The following is a 12,976-nucleotide window of genomic DNA, read 5'->3' on the forward strand; positions in this document are numbered from 1 at the left end:
GTGGGTCTCTTCCAACTCAGGACATTCTATGATTCACCCCTCCTGGGAGGCCATTCGAGCACTCCAGCCCCGTGGAGCTACCCAGGGCCATCCTGCTGTCCAGTGGGACAGAGACAGTGAATCCCATCCCCAGGGACAGCCCCATACACCCCATGGCCACCCTTGGGATGGGGGGCACCACCAACACCCCAGCGCTGGGCACACGGGGGGCAGTGTCGCGGGGCTGTCCCAAATGTGCAGGACCCGGTGGCAGAGCCACACTAGTGCTGTCACCCCCACACCGCGCACACTCCTTCCTCTCGCTCCCCCGGGATGCGGCACAATGCCTGGGAGGGGGGATGCGGGCGGGACCCTCCAGCTTCCCCGCGGCGGGCTGGGAGCGGGGGGGGGCTGGCACGTCCGTGACCCGGGTGAGCACGGCACGGCCCGGGGGTGAGCACGGCCTCGGGGTGAGCACGACACGGTAGAGCACGGCACGGCACCGCCCCGGGTGAGCACGGCACGGCCCCGGGGTGAGCACGGCCCCGCGGCACCGCCCCGGGTGAGCACGGCCCGGGTGAGCACGGCCCGGTCCAGCACGGCCCCTCCGCACCGTGCGCAGCGCCAGCGCCGCCCCTGCCCGGCCACATAAATAGCGGGGAACCGGCACCGCTCGGCACCGCTGCCATCCCATCCCACCGACAGGAGCCGAGCCGCGCGAACTGAGCTGAGCCGAGACAAGCCGAGCCATGGACCCCCAGGACTGCACATGTGCCGCTGGTAAGTGCCCCGTCCTGTCCCGGCTCTCTCCCGGCTCTCTCCCTCCCGGCTCCCTCCCGGCTCTCTCCCGGCTCACTCTGCTGTCCCGCCGTCCCCAGGTGACTCCTGCTCCTGCGCCGGGTCCTGCAAGTGCAAGAACTGCCGCTGCCGGAGCTGCCGCAAGAGTGAGTGGGGGGCTCAGGGTGGGGAGATCCGGCGTTGCCCTGGGGAGAGGGGGAGGCTGTCACTGTCCTGTGGGACCCCAATGGGCACCTCCCTGCTCCATAGAACCCCTCCTTGCCCTGGGGGCCGCCCTGGGGACCTCCCTGCTCCATAGCGGAATCCCTCCTTGTCCTGTGGGAGCCCATGGACACTTCACTGCCCCACAGAGGAACCCCTCCTTGCCCTGTCAGACTGCCATGGGGACCTCCCAACCCTTGTCCCGTAGACAGCTCCCTCTTGACTTGTAGGAACCCCTATGGAGACCCCTCCTGTCCCCCATGGGGAGGCCCCTGCCCTGTAGGACCCTCGTGGAATCCCTCCTTCTTCCTCTGGCCCATGGATACCCCCTCAGCTCCTCCTTGTGGGGAGGGCTGCCCCTGCCCTGTGGGACCCTCGTGGAGACCTCCAGCACACTGGGATCACAGCCCATTGGGAACACAGAGGTGGTGTTTCCCAGTCTCCACCGCGTGCCCCTGCCCCATGGGACCCCTTTCCCTTCCAGCCGCCTCCTAACTCTTGTGTCCCCCCCTAGGCTGCTGTTCCTGCTGCCCCGCCAGCTGCAGCAACTGCGCCAAGGGCTGCGTGTGCAAGGAGCCGGCCAGCAGCAAGTGCAGCTGCTGCCACTGAGCCGCGCGGCTCCGCTGTAAATAGCCGGCACGCTTCGGGGGCGGGGGGGCACGGAGAAAAACTATTCCTTTTTTTTTTTTTTTCACGTTTTGTATTTTCTGTACCAGAGGTGAAACTGGATGGAAATAAAGGATTTATTCTCAAGGCACGAGTGCTGCTGTCGGGCTGGGCTGGAGGCTGAGAACGGTCGCCACTCGTGACACCTGTGTGGGAATTGTCGCTGCAGGGGGCGAGGGGGCTGCTCATGAACACCCCCGTGGCCTTCCCTGAGTAGGCTCTGTGCCTTCCTGGGGGGAGAAAGGAGCCTGGGACACGAGGCATGGGACAGATCTCATCCTGCATGATGGGTGGCTCTGGGCATCTTTAAGGTGCTGGTCTCCCCATGAGGACAGGTGACATGCCTAGGGGGGTGGGCAAGCAGTGGCAGAGAGGGCTCCAGCCCTCTCCAGCCTTTCTTTGGCTTCATGGCAGGTGCCTCTGCACCACTCTGGAGCTTCCTCTGGGTGAAAGAGCTTGTGGGAGCAAGCATGGGAAGGTGGCGTGGGCTGGCAAGGTGCCTGCCCTGAGCTGCTGCTGGAGAGCACTTGGAGAAACCCTAGTGGGGACAAACCTCCCTTCCCCAGGAACTTGTGCTTTACAAACCCCAATCTATTGCAGAGCAGATCATTCCCAAACAGGCACTTTCCCTGCAGCCTCCCCATGCCAAATACCTCCAGCTACAGTGCTTGGCTCCTCCTGCCCTGGGCAGGAGCACTTTTTTCCGGCTCATTTTTGGGGAACACCTTGCTTGGAGTTGCGATGACCTTCAGAGGCAGGAGGGCAGATAACCACATCCATGAAAGCAACACTTGGCTGCCTGGATGAGGGGTGGCTGCTGGGAGTGGGGGAGGGAGGACACTGGGAAGATGCACGAGGTGTGTTTTGCTTCCAAAAGTCTCTGCCAAGTGAAAGAGTCATTTTTCAAGCACTGGCTTGCCCATACATGTCCCCTGGGTGTGGCCCACCACAGATGCAGGTTCCCAGCCCTGCTGCCATCGCCCTTTCTCTGCTTCTTGGGGCAGTGGGACAGCTCAGCCTGACAGGGGTGTCTCCTCCAGCCCTTGGTGACAAGACACCAGGAACAGGACCAATTTAAAAAGCAGCAAAATCGGTCCCTTTGGCACCCGTGTAGTCCTCTCTGCTAGGCTGGGTGGCACAAGGTGGGTTGTCTGCAAGGGAGGAGTATGTCGGTCCCCAGGGATGCTCCAGGCACACAGGGGAGCTGCTCACCCCTTCCCCAAAGGTTTGCCCAGGTTCAGCATGTGGCTCTGCAGTCAGTGCCCAGCCTGCTCAGCACCCAGCCTTGCCAGTGAGAAAAGCAACACCCAGCTCAGCACCCATTTGCCTTTTAAATGCTTTGCCTTATTACATTAGTGTATCTTTGCCTAAGCAGCCTTCCAGCACTGCCTGTTGCAACAGAGGCTTAGCGCTGGAGATGGGTTATAAGGGTCTGCCCTGCCCTAAATGCATATAAAAAACCATAAATCCCATGAGAAGACACTGCTGGAAAACAAGACTGGCTTGGCTCCACTGCTGGAGCCCCACTGTGCAGCAGGGCTGCCACCCCAGCCACTGCAGCAGAGGGGCTGCAAACTGAGCCCCCTGGGGCTGGGCACCCAAATCCTGCACCAGAAACAAAGCTGGGGCACGGATGGGGTTTCCCCTCACAGGAAGAGCCTCAGGCACCAACTGCTCCCTGTTCCCAGTGACGTGCCAGGGTGAGATGTGGGCACACACCTCTGCACCCTGCTGGTGCCAGCCTGCCCTGCCTGCTCCTGGTTCTGCCTGCACATCCATCTGGCAGAGGTGGGAACCCCCAGCCTCAATGCCCTTTCCAGCCTCCCCAAGAGGGACTTGAGGAGAGGAAAGCTACAGGATAAATGGAAAGAGTGCGGGCACCCATGTGAGGCACTGGCCTGGGATATATCCAGCACCTAGCTTTGACTATGGCTGCACTCAGTGAGGTACCTGAGAGCTTTCTGGTCCCCTCAGGAGCATTTTCTGTATAAAAAAGTACTTTTGATGAAGCAGGAACTGCTCTCAGCCTGCAGACAGCTGTGTATAGCAGGAGAGCGATGGGAGCCTTTGCTTGATGCAAGAAGAGGCTGATGTGCTTTATCCAGCCCCTCAAAGAAAAGGCCAGCTCAGTTTGCAGAGGAGGTTGGAGGTCACCAAGCATCCCCCTGGGGCATCCAAGGGGAGCCAGGGCAGGGGGTCCTGGGCACAACCCCAGTCAGGCAGCCCTGCAGCTGCCCATGGGGCTGCATTCAGTTCCACTTTTTCTGGCTCTGCATGAGCCCCAGAGGCATGATGGATGTTCATGACCCTGCTGACATGATGATGACACGTGCCCTGTGCAGACAGGGTGTGCACCCTGTGCAGAGGAGGGATGCACTGGGTGCAGAGGGGACGAGCACCCTGTGCACATGACACACACCCTGTGCCGAGGGGACAAGCACTGTGTGCAGAGGGGAGGTGCACCCAGTGCAGAGAGTAAACATACCCTGTGCAGAGAGTAAACACACCCTGTGCAGAGGTGACAGGCACGTGTGCACAGGGGAAATACACCCTGTCCCCAGGGAAAATGCACTCAGTGCAGAGGGAAAATGCACTCAGTGCAGAAGGGGAATCATAGTCATAGAATTGTTAAGGTGGGAAAAGCCCTCTAAGGTCATCAAGTACAACCATTACCCCAGCACTGCCAAACCCACCACTAAATCATGTCCCCAGGTGATAGACCTACATGTCTTTTAAATCCCCCCAGCCGTGGTGACTCCACCACTTCCCTGGGCAGCCTGTTCCAGTGCTTGGCAACACTTTCAGTGAAGATATTTTTACTAATATCCAATCTAAACCGCTCCTGGCACAGGAGTGACGAGCACCCCATGCTCAGGGGATGGGCAGCCAGGGCAGAGGGGACGGGCACCTGGTGTAGAGGGGACAGCGCCCCGTGCACCCACTGCAGAGGGGACGGGCACCCACAGAGGGGACAGCACCCACCGTTCGGAGGGCTCGGGCCCCACCGCAGGAGCGGCTCCTCCCGCGCCGAGCCCTTCCGCAGGGATCTGCTGCCACCTGCCTGCCCGCAGCACCGCGTCCCTGCCCGTCCCCGCTTCCCGCCGTGCCATCCTGTCCCTGCTCCCCTGCTCTCTGCCTGTGCCCGCTATCCCGGGTCCCTGCCTGTCCCCATTCCCCCGGTTCCTGCCTGTCCCTGCTCCCCCCCGGGTCCCTGCCTGTCCCCATTCCCCCGGTTCCTGCCTGTCCCTGCTCCCCCTCGGGTCCCTGCCTGTGCCCGTTCCCTCCCGGCCTCAGCCCCTCAGGACGGCTGTTCCCCCCTCCCGTCCCAGAGGCACCAGCACCGCTCTCCGGGCAGACCAGGACTCTCCTCCTCTCGCTGGAAAGGCGCCCCGGGAGCCTGGACGGGCTCAGGGAAAGGTGGGATGGCACGGCCACCCTGCCAGGGCACCATCCCGTCAGGACGCCCATCACACCAGGACGTCTGTCCCAGCAAGGCACTTCCATCCCACAGGGCACCCATCCCACCAGGACATCCATTCCACCAGGGCATCTGTCGGGGACAAGTGCACCCCTCAAACTGTCTGCCCCAAACACTCCAGCGCCAGAGCGCCCTCCCCCTGCTGATTTTTGGGATGAAGTTCCACGGTTGGTTTAACTGGGCACCCTGTGGCCCAAGCCCCAGCACAGCAGACCCCAGAGCATGGAACAGCCCATGCCACAGAGAAAACATACTTTATATGTGCCAGGCCTCAGCATATAGTGCTAAATACACCAGAAATTGCTAAACCTACAGATTTACAAAGAACACGGACTCCAGGGAGCCAGGCAGGCATGCAGTATCGGAAAAAAAATGATTTTTTGGTGACACCAGCCAGCTGCTGAACAACCAGTGAGTGTCACTATTCAGGGAGAGCAACCTCCCCACCTCAGAGGGGGAGAATTCAGCGTTTGCACTTTTTTTTTTTGCTGGGGAAGGTGGCTGAGCTGGAATGGCTGTGAGTCACCTTCACCCCCTTGGAGACCAAACCCTCCTGGAGCTCTGGCAGTCTTGGTGCTGTGCCCACTGCCCTGGGGAGCCTGGGCAGTGCCCGACCCCTCTGGGGAAGAACCTTCTCCTAATATCCAAGCTAAACCTCCCCCGACTCGGCCGCACGCCGTTCCCCCGGGTCCTGTCCCTGAGAACGAAGGGATCTGTATTCCCTGGATTTCTCCCGGCGTTCCCGCCGCGGCGCGCGCGGGGCCGGGCGGAGTGGCGGGGGGCAGCCTCGAACCCGCGATCCCCGGAGCCGCCGCCCCCGCCGCGCCGTGCGCGCGTGCCTCCGAGAGCGCCTCGGCGGCGCTGTTCTCGCGAGGGGGCGCATGGGGGCGGGCCGGACCAATAGGAGCTCGCGGCTCGGGGAAGCGCGGCGGCTCGGCCAATGGGGACGCGGGGAGGGAGGCGCGGGCGACCAATGGGGGCGCGCGGCGCGGGGCCGGCGGGCACGGCGGGCGGCGCGGGGCGCAGAGCACAGGTGAGGTGCGGGCGGGGCGGGCGCCGCGCGGGCGGGACGGGGCTGCGTGTCCCGCCGCCTCCCCTCCCTCCTCCTCCTCTGCCCGCTGTGGCTCCTCACCCCCCGCGCCGGGCCCAGAGCCCCCCGGCAGCCGTCCCCCGCCCGCGGGGCCCGTGCAGGCCGCTGCGGCGGGAGGCTGGCGGGGAGCGCTCGCGGGCCTTCCCGTGTGGGGGCTCCCCGGGAGTTGCCGCGTGTCGCTGCCCGAGCAGAGCTCACGCAGCGGGGCCGGCTGCGGGTGCCCGAGGACGGGTCTGTGCTCCCGAGCCGGGTCGGCAGCGCCGAGCCTGGCTGTAGGAGAGGAGCTTAGCGTTTAACCGGGGTGCCGTGGTGGGGCTGCAGGAAGCTGAAGCTCGTTGTTTGGGGAGGTTTCAGGAGCGCGGGGTTGTGCGTGCGCGTGGTTTGGTGTCTCTGTTTCAAGTTCTGTGCGTGGGGGTCGTTCCTCAGCACGGCAGGGGTAATGGTTGGTTCCCAGGGAATCATAGAATGTTAAGGGGTTGGAAGGAACCCTAAACTAGTCCCAACCCCACCTGCCATGGGCAGGGACACCTCCTGCTAGACCCTGTTGCTGAAGGCCTTGAACACTGCCAGGCTTCAGGCAGCCACAACCTCCCTGGGCAACTTGTTCCAGTGTCTCACCACCCTCTCAGTAAAGAATTTCTTCCTAATATCCAACCTAATTTCCACTCTTTCAGTTTGTACTCATTACTCCTTGTCCTGTCACTGCAGTTCCTGAGGAAGGGCCCCTCTCCAGCTTCCCTGTAGGCCCCCTTCAGATACTGGAAGGTTGCTATGAGGGAAAGAGCACCTGCTGTCCTGTGTCTGAGCTCATGAAAGGCACAGTGCTCACAGCCCTGCCCCTGGCTCAACTGCTGTTTCACAGCAGATTTTGTTAAGCTTATGTGTCCTCGTAGTTCGTAGAATATCCTGAGATGGAAGGGACCCACAAGGATCACTGAAGTCCAGCTCCTGGACCTGCACAGCACAGCCCCAAGAATCACACCAAGAAGCAACCACTAAGTTGCCAGGCATTGCTTTTGTGTATGCCTGGCGGGATGCAGAAGGTAAACCATATATGATGTTTGGGGCTCTGGTGTTTTTCAGGTCAGTAAGTTTGGTGCAGGAGAGGATAGCTGTCTTTAAATACTTAATGTGGACCCTTCACCCTGTCCTTGAAGGAGATGATGATTAGCCCTTTCCCTTTACCCCAGCTCACAGGTCCTCTCTACCAACAGCAGGTCTCACTTCTCAGGTAAAAGAGGTGAAAATGACTGTAAGGATTTCTTACAGCACACCTGGGATGCAGAGCTCTGTTCCTGAACCTGAAGAGTGCTACTTGTTTGTCTCTCCTGGGCAAGATAATATGTTACAGGTGTGGTTTTCCCGGAGTCATCATAAAGGGCACACAGTGTACAGAGTAACTTGCTTTCCCTGTTTGGTCCCAACTGCAGGCAACAGCCAGACTTCTGTGAAGCAATGCTGAGGCATCTTTGTGTTAAACCCTGAGCTGTGGATGCACTGAGTATCTGTATCTAATTAGCAACTACTGTGGACTGTCAGGTGCTATCTGCATGCCAGCATTATTCTAACCCAGAGTATCTGAACAGCAAGTGGAAGGGTTTGAATTAAAGTCCAGGTGCAAAGAAGGGCTGTTTCTCTTCTGCAATATGGTCACGGTGTTTTAGGGACAGTTGTTGTGGCACAGAGAGCTAAGGTGAGGGTGACAAAGAAACACCAGTTCCTGTGTACTTCACCACTCTTCACTTATGTTTTGTCTTAAAAAGGTTTCCTACCCCTTGGGAAAACTTACAAATAGAAAAAGCTTAAAATTGCTTGGAGAATGTACATGATTCTGTCATCTAAATCCATAATGTTTCTGTGGTGCTGATATGACAGGGAATTTGGTGAGGGGGCAGGATATGGGGTTTCATTTAAGGAATTTCAAATGATAAACCAAATGGTCTATTTAATGAGGGTCAGTTTGCTACCCTTAGTGGGAAGTTAGTGCCCTGCTGAGTTGGGTGAGAGTCAGGTGCTTAAAATAAGTACTAAATGTTTGGAAAGGAGGGAGGGTGGTAAGATGACAAAGCTTCCAGCTGAGTCAGTTACTCAGGACAATGGGGGTTGAGACCACTGTGAGGAACTTATGGCAGATAAAAGGCAGTGTTGAAAAATATGTGATAGTATGTATTGGAAGAAATCACTTAAAATGCCTACTCTTCAGTTCCAGGTTAAATAATGAACAGTGTAGAGAAGAGCTGTGTGCTCTTGTTTCTCCTTTCTCACAGCACAAGAGCAAATAACTGAATGTTATTGCCTTTAAAACTGAAAAAAAAAACATTTTTGTTCAACATACATACTGTAAGGACTCTTTGGGGCCATAAAAAGATTGAACTTTTGCATGTCTACCTACAGATGAGATGAAGAAGAGAAGATGCAGGACTGAAAGTCTTTATGGGAGGCAGAGGAGCATTGATTGAACGGTAGTAGAAGAAACAATAGGTTTGGAACATTGTTGTGTGGCCTATTCAGGAGCTTTTAGGTATTTGTTTTTAAGCTGGCCTATCCTGATTTCATCTAGTTTTAGAGTAACTAGGGTATGGAAGTTTTCCCTCTGTTAGGTTTGATTAAATGTTTATTATTGTGCTTTACTGGCTAGAGGGTGAAAGTGTGCAGCAAATATTTGGGTTGTACCTGGTCACTTTCATTTGGAAAATGAAATTTTCATGGAAGATAAGGCAGGAAGAGACCTCAAGAGTTGACCCCAATGGTTTCTCCTGCTACTGGTGAGGGATAAGAAGGTCTCCACCCTTTCTACTTTATGCCTGTCCTACTCTTCAAGATCCCCAGTATCAGTGTCTGCATCCTTAGAAGGCAGCTGATTCCAGTGTCTGTCTAATATCCTATAAATGTAATTGTGCTATCCTTTAAAAACAAACAAAAATCTGACCACCTGCTCTTCGATTTCCATCTCTGCATTTCTTAATCAGCTCCCCTGTCTGTAACAGGGGGATTATGTTGCTGACTTCCTCTCTGAAATGTCTCAGTGTCTGCTGCTGCCAAGAGCCATGCAAGAGCTGGGTATAATTGCTTCTGCTCACACAGAATTCTCCAGGCCTGCAAAATGGGCCTTTTACTTATTCATTTTTATCTCAGTAGACAGAAGCTGCCACACTCTCTGGAGCAGCCCAGGCTTGGAGCCTGTTGGAAAAGCACTTCTGCCTCAGATCTTGGCTGTAGCAAGTAGAGAATTGCCGGCTTTCTCTTACCACTGCACTCTTCTGTCTGCCCTCCCCAGGAAGCTGATCCTGACTCATCAGACTGGGTCTCTTGGGCACCCTCAGGTTGGAGCCTCTGTGAGAGGCCCGTGCTGAATTTCTTCCTCTTCGTTTCCTGTTTTGAGGAATCTTTCTGCAACTTGGGGAACTCTTGGCCCATCAGTTATTCTGAATGTAGTGGGTGAGGCTTTCCTTCTCCCCTCTGATGTCTTCCTCCTTTCTTTTTCCCACAGCACTGGAAAAATCTGAAGTTTTTACTCTGTTTCTCAAAGTTAATTAATTAGATGACACGAACCATGTCAGCATGTGAAGTACAATAGACACTTCCACGTGCTGGTTGGAGTATTTCAGCTTTGTGTCTTTAGTAATCTAGTACAGCAAAATGTTTATGGTGGCCATATTTGGAGTAGAATAGGTACAGCATTCTTCCTTAGATAGTGTTGTAGTGCTCTTGAGAAGTTTTTAGCATTTCTTAGGTAATAAATCATCAATTATAATCAGTCTGAAGCGACTTAAGAAACCTGTCATCCTTCCTATTTTTGGCTTAAATTCAGTTCACTTGTACAATATATAGTGCTTATGTGTGGTTTTGAGTGTTGGGGAAACATTAAACTGGGGTTTAATGGAATCATAGTCTAATGCAGGATCTTCTATTGATAAGTCATCAAAGTTGTTTTAGTGAAGAACCTTTTCAGTCCTGGCTTTTAGCCCAAGGTCGATCTAGTTTCACCGAAGTTAATTTAATTTCTGACGTATTTTCTTTCCTTTAGGTGTCAGTTGTTGCTCCTTCCCCAGCCAGACATGAAAGTCTGCCATCACTCTGCTCATTACTGTGGTAGCAGTTTCCATCTTGCACAGCAGCCTGAAGAGTCAGACTGCAGTCTTTTGACTGTAGTAAATTCTGTCAGGGTGGAGACAAAGTTGTTCATGCTGTTACGAAAATACGAATATTCAGTCTAAATATTTGAATTCTGTCACTTAGAAAAAGCTGTTTAGTGTTGGCTCTCTAAGTTTTGAATTGTCCCTTCCAGTGCTTGGTTATAATCACAGGTACTTCTAACTTGCTCCAAAATAACTAGTTTATTCTGTATTTGCTGAATTGAGTTCAGTCTCACAGAGTTGTTGCAGTTGCCCTGCACAGGCAGATTTATGGGACAGACCTTACATGGTATTGGTGTGGTGTCTGTGGCTGAGATGTGCAGGTTTGGGAGCGGTTCTCTAGCACTGATTCTTCATGGTTTCTGTTTCAGCACTCTGAGAAGTCAGTGCTTCTTACACTGCTGGCTTTTTATCTTGGTAATGAAAAGAGGAAGTGGACCAGATCGGATCAAATCAGGCTGATGTCTGCGCTGTTCTCTCAGTCACTGCTCCCTGAGGAGCTGATCAGTTCGTAGCTGTACAGAATGTGGCTGTTCTGGTCAGTGTCTGCCAACAGAGGCTGTTCCTGGCAGGGGTGCACCTGAGTTATCGCAAGTAAACACTGGAAAGATGTTCTGTACTGCATTGCAGGGCATGAAACTGCTTATTTCCAGCCTCCTCCTCCCTGTTCCGCTCCATCTCGGTGGCACGCTAATCTGGGCAAACAAATCCCGTCTCTGCTATCTCACCTGATTAGGAAGTCAGTGCAAATCCGATCCCTGCCTCCCCCAGCAGCTCCCAGCTTCCCAGAAGTGTGTGGGGAGTGCTTGTGAAATTCTCCCTTCCTGGATGCCGGCTGGTGGGGTTTGTCCTGGCACCCAGGCGGGAGGGATGGGTTTCTCTCTCTAACTGCATATGTCTGAATGAATCATCATGCAGTGCTTTTAAATCATTTGTCCAGACAGAGGAAGGCACTGCTACTGGTAGTTGTGCTTGGGAATGGTGGCGAGACTGAGAACGTGAGGAATGTTCAAACTGTGCTGTAAAATTGCTTTGGTGTGGTTGAGGGGTACCAAGAAATACTTGAATTGCAGGCTACTGTTGGTTTGTAAAAATCCCTGTTTTCTTCTCGGTGGGCTCCCTTGAACCAGATAGTCCCCAGTGATTTTACTTTGGAGTAAATGATAAAGAGCTGGAGCTAATGCTTGAGATCTGGTTCCCCTTATTTCATCCCAGGCCCTCTGGTTTTGGGTGCACATGCTATGAGAGGCTGTACTGGAGATTTCCATCTCCAGCACCACGGATGTCCGCGATCTTCAGTGGCTTTACACAGGTGCCCAGTGCTCCTCTCATGTTGGTGTTTTAGCTGCAAGTCATGATTTGGTGTGTGAAGTTGAGGGTGTGGGTTTCATATTTTGTTAATGTGGACACAACTGCAGCCACGTCTCTGTGCACAGTGATCCCAAGCACATACACTCGTGTCCTTTCTGTAACAGCAGCGGCTCCATTCTGAGTTCAGAACTGCACGATGCATTAATGCCCTTGTCTGGTACAGCCCTTGCCTCATGCTCTATAGTTTATTTAATTATTCTCTCATTGGGTCTGTGCAAGGAATTCTTACACTGGTAAAACTCTCTGCAGGCATTGAAATTAGACACAGGTCTTCTGCATTGGAACAAAGTGTACTTCTTTTGACTGGGGGTTAATGAAATATGGAATAACACATTTTAATAGCTAGTTATGGCTGTCTATGTACATCTATAGCTCTTAACCTCATGTTTATGTGTGTTTTCAGCCCTCCTATATTCCTATCGTGCATATGTATGCATCTGTTTATAATATATAAAAATACAGAATGATAGAATGGAAAGGGACCCATAAGGATCAGGGAGTCCAGTTCTCTAAGCTATTTATTTATGTGTGTGTACAAGTAGTTTATGGCTAAATTAACACTAAATTCTCCTTGAGACTTCTCTGCTTTTACTCTCCTTTGTATTAAGGCAATATATGAACTGTCATATGGGATCTGCATCCCACTTCTGACAGGTCCATAAATTGCAGTCCTGCAAGGGAAAGCTCTCTGAGACCACTTGAAAGGATTTCCTTGACGTTTAATGCTTGGGGAGGATGGACAGAGCATCCTGTTCTAGAAGACCTGCTCTTGCTGGTCAGTCTGTGACCCTGCAAGTGTGGAAACAGTTTATAGCTGATCAGGAATTTTCTCTCTCTCTCCGAAGTGTGTCTTGAGTGAAACCTGCCGCAGAGATGGACACGGACGGCTTTGGGGAGCTGCTCCAGCAGGCAGAACAGCTGGCAGCTGAGACAGAGGGGATCTCGGAGCTGCCTCACGTGGAACGGAACCTGCAGGAGATCCAGCAGGCCGGGGAGCGGCTGCGCTCCCGCACCCTGACCCGCACCTCCCAGGAGACGGCCGACGTGAAGGCGTGAGTGTGGGGCACTGGCACTGCCATCCTGTGTGGGGCACTGGCACTGCCATCCTGTGTGGGGCACTGGCACTGCCATCCTGTGTGGGGCACTGGCACTGCCATCCCCGTGTGGGGCACTGGCACTGCCATCCTGTGTGGGGCACTGGCAATGCCATCCCCGTGTGGGGCACTGGCACTGCCATCCCTTTTATGGGGCACTGGC

The 12,976-nt window shown here is 54.6% G+C and overlaps 1 protein-coding gene across 5 annotated transcripts in view; it reads left to right on the plus strand.

Annotated features, from left to right (window-relative positions):
- The first annotated feature begins 6,104 nt into the window (after window positions 1-6,104).
- NUP93 (nucleoporin 93) overlaps window positions 6,105-12,976 on the plus strand; it is a 22,692-nt gene continuing 15,820 nt past the window's right edge. The window contains exons 1-4 of one of the 5 annotated variants that reach the window (XM_017824369.1): window positions 6,389-6,443; window positions 7,106-7,255; window positions 8,607-8,674; window positions 12,565-12,771. In XM_017824369.1, the coding sequence (XP_017679858.1) occupies window positions 12,593-12,771 (179 nt within the window). In that variant the 5' untranslated portion in view covers window positions 6,389-6,443; window positions 7,106-7,255; window positions 8,607-8,674; window positions 12,565-12,592. Of the gene's footprint in view, window positions 6,156-6,388; window positions 6,444-6,931; window positions 7,256-7,547; window positions 7,564-8,606; window positions 8,675-12,564; window positions 12,772-12,976 lie in introns of those variants that run through there. The other 4 variants (XM_017824367.1, XM_017824370.1, XM_017824366.1 and 1 more) reach the window with 4 other exon arrangements.

The sequence above is a fragment of the Lepidothrix coronata genome, unplaced genomic scaffold, assembly GCF_001604755.1.
Source record: "Lepidothrix coronata isolate B3197 unplaced genomic scaffold, Lepidothrix_coronata-1.0 Scaffold110, whole genome shotgun sequence".
NCBI classification, from domain to species: Eukaryota; Metazoa; Chordata; class Aves; order Passeriformes; family Pipridae; genus Lepidothrix; species Lepidothrix coronata.